General features: G+C 36.9%; 1 protein-coding gene across 10 annotated transcripts in view; it reads right to left on the bottom strand.

The window, feature by feature from the left end:
- Positions 1-323: 323 nt before the first annotated feature.
- dgkh (diacylglycerol kinase, eta) overlaps positions 324-1,801 on the bottom strand; it is a 64,163-nt gene continuing 62,685 nt past the window's right edge. For all 10 annotated transcript variants that reach the window (XM_034885831.1, XM_034885835.1, XM_034885830.1 and 7 more), the window contains one exon: positions 324-1,090. In XM_034885831.1, the coding sequence (XP_034741722.1) occupies positions 1,004-1,090 (87 nt within the window). In that variant the 3' untranslated portion in view covers positions 324-1,003. The remainder of the gene's footprint in view (positions 1,091-1,801) is intronic.

Here is a 1,801-nt window from a genome sequence, read left to right as displayed (position 1 = left end):
AACCACAGAGAGAATGTCCACTTACAGATATTAATTCAATATATTCATATCTCAACAACAGCTTCTTCTTTAAAATAATATTAAAAAATAAAAATACTTCTTGTGACTTCTAAGGAAAGATGTAAAGCAAATTTTACGCTTAAAGACTGAAAATATGGCACGGATCTTTTGACACACGTCATTATCATGCAAACAAAACAAAACAAAAATAAAATCTAGAAAAACAAAAGTTGTATTTAGACCAGAAAAAATGGATGCTTTCAGTAGTAACAAATGGCATCGTAATACTTAAGTCATGTAAAACTTGTCTGAGTGTTATAATCGCACGTGAAGAAATCAAGACACTAATCATGCAATTAAACATATTGAAATTTGAGCAAGCATAGCATGCGACGGTATCCCACTGTTTCCAGACACCACGTCTTTACAGATTACCACTGAGAGACTGTGATGTCACAACTTTATCTTCTCCGACTCCACTGAAACAGCAGAGCCACTACAACCAGACAGTTGCTTTCACGCATCTACAGCTCTGTGATCCAGCAAACATGTCACGTTTTCACACTCACACCCAACTAAACTGAAGCTTAACCCCATCCTCATGTCATGGAAATCCTGTTTTCTGCTACTAGTTTGTTACCGAAAATCAAACAACAAGTCAACCGTCAACTGTGTGGTTAGTTGCATACCTGATTGTGTGCTATGAATGGTTATTAACTTAGAAATGGCTTTCTTCTTTTCTTTTTTTGTGAAGATCCATGACTTCCTTTTGCATTTTCATCCGCTTTCTTTCGACTGTTATTTTGGCACCAAAGCACAAACGAACACACGTATGTATCTTGTTAACAACTTCACAAAGGCTTTTTCAGCAGAGGGATGCAAATCCAGCTCTCCTTGAACACCCATCTTCTTCTCCTTCAGTGCCTACAGTGCTCCCAAACTCTTCCACTGACTGTAAAGGGGAAATGTTTGTTTCCCCCTTCCGGTAGCGTCTGCTTCCGGGTTAGAGGTCAACCATGGACACTTTAGCCAGGTCCTTAGTTCCCTGGAGAATTCTCTTCATATGACCCACTTTCGATATCCCCAGATCCTAAAGGATAAACAGGAAGATCAACACATTAGAGACACATCGAGACATTTCTATTTCAAGTCACGTACTACCAAACATGGGCCTTTAGGGCAGCCAGACTGAAATATCTCAACATCCGTTGTGTTGAAGGATTGAGTGTGTGTGTGTGTGTACAGATATCCATGGTGCCAACATGAAATTTGCAAATCAACATTTTATTGATGCTTTTTTTGACGTACCTAACGCTAACTTATCAACTTCAGTTTCACAGTTATTTTTGGAATTTATGGTCAATAAACCTCATTTATAGGATATTATACCTAATGTTTGAGTTCGAAAAGCAGAAATTAGGAATTATTTAGACTAAAATTAAAGGAATGTATGTTGATGGATAATCACAGGCTGGAATATGTCAACTTTTTCAAATGCTATAAAATTGAAGAAGACACAAAATACTTGTACTTGTCAAAGAGCGTTGTGTGGAATCAATCAAAATATTTGCAAACTCACACAAAGAATTTGCAAAATTAAAAAAGTTCCTCAAATAAAACTAAACAGGATATCTGTAAAGTAAATTACACACCTTTACAAATCAATGAAAAGCATTTATGAACACCGTTGTAGCATTTACAACTTTCAAACTGACATTTGTGAATCCAGTTGTTATTTGTGAACCAAAAAGGCATTTGTGGATCCGCATTTTACACACACACGCACACACGCACACGCACA

The sequence above is a fragment of the Etheostoma cragini genome, chromosome 11, assembly GCF_013103735.1.
Source record: "Etheostoma cragini isolate CJK2018 chromosome 11, CSU_Ecrag_1.0, whole genome shotgun sequence".
In the NCBI taxonomy this organism is placed as follows: domain Eukaryota; kingdom Metazoa; phylum Chordata; class Actinopteri; order Perciformes; family Percidae; genus Etheostoma; species Etheostoma cragini.
Note: the sequence above shows the minus strand (reverse complement) of the source record. Positions and strands in the feature narration are given on the sequence as shown.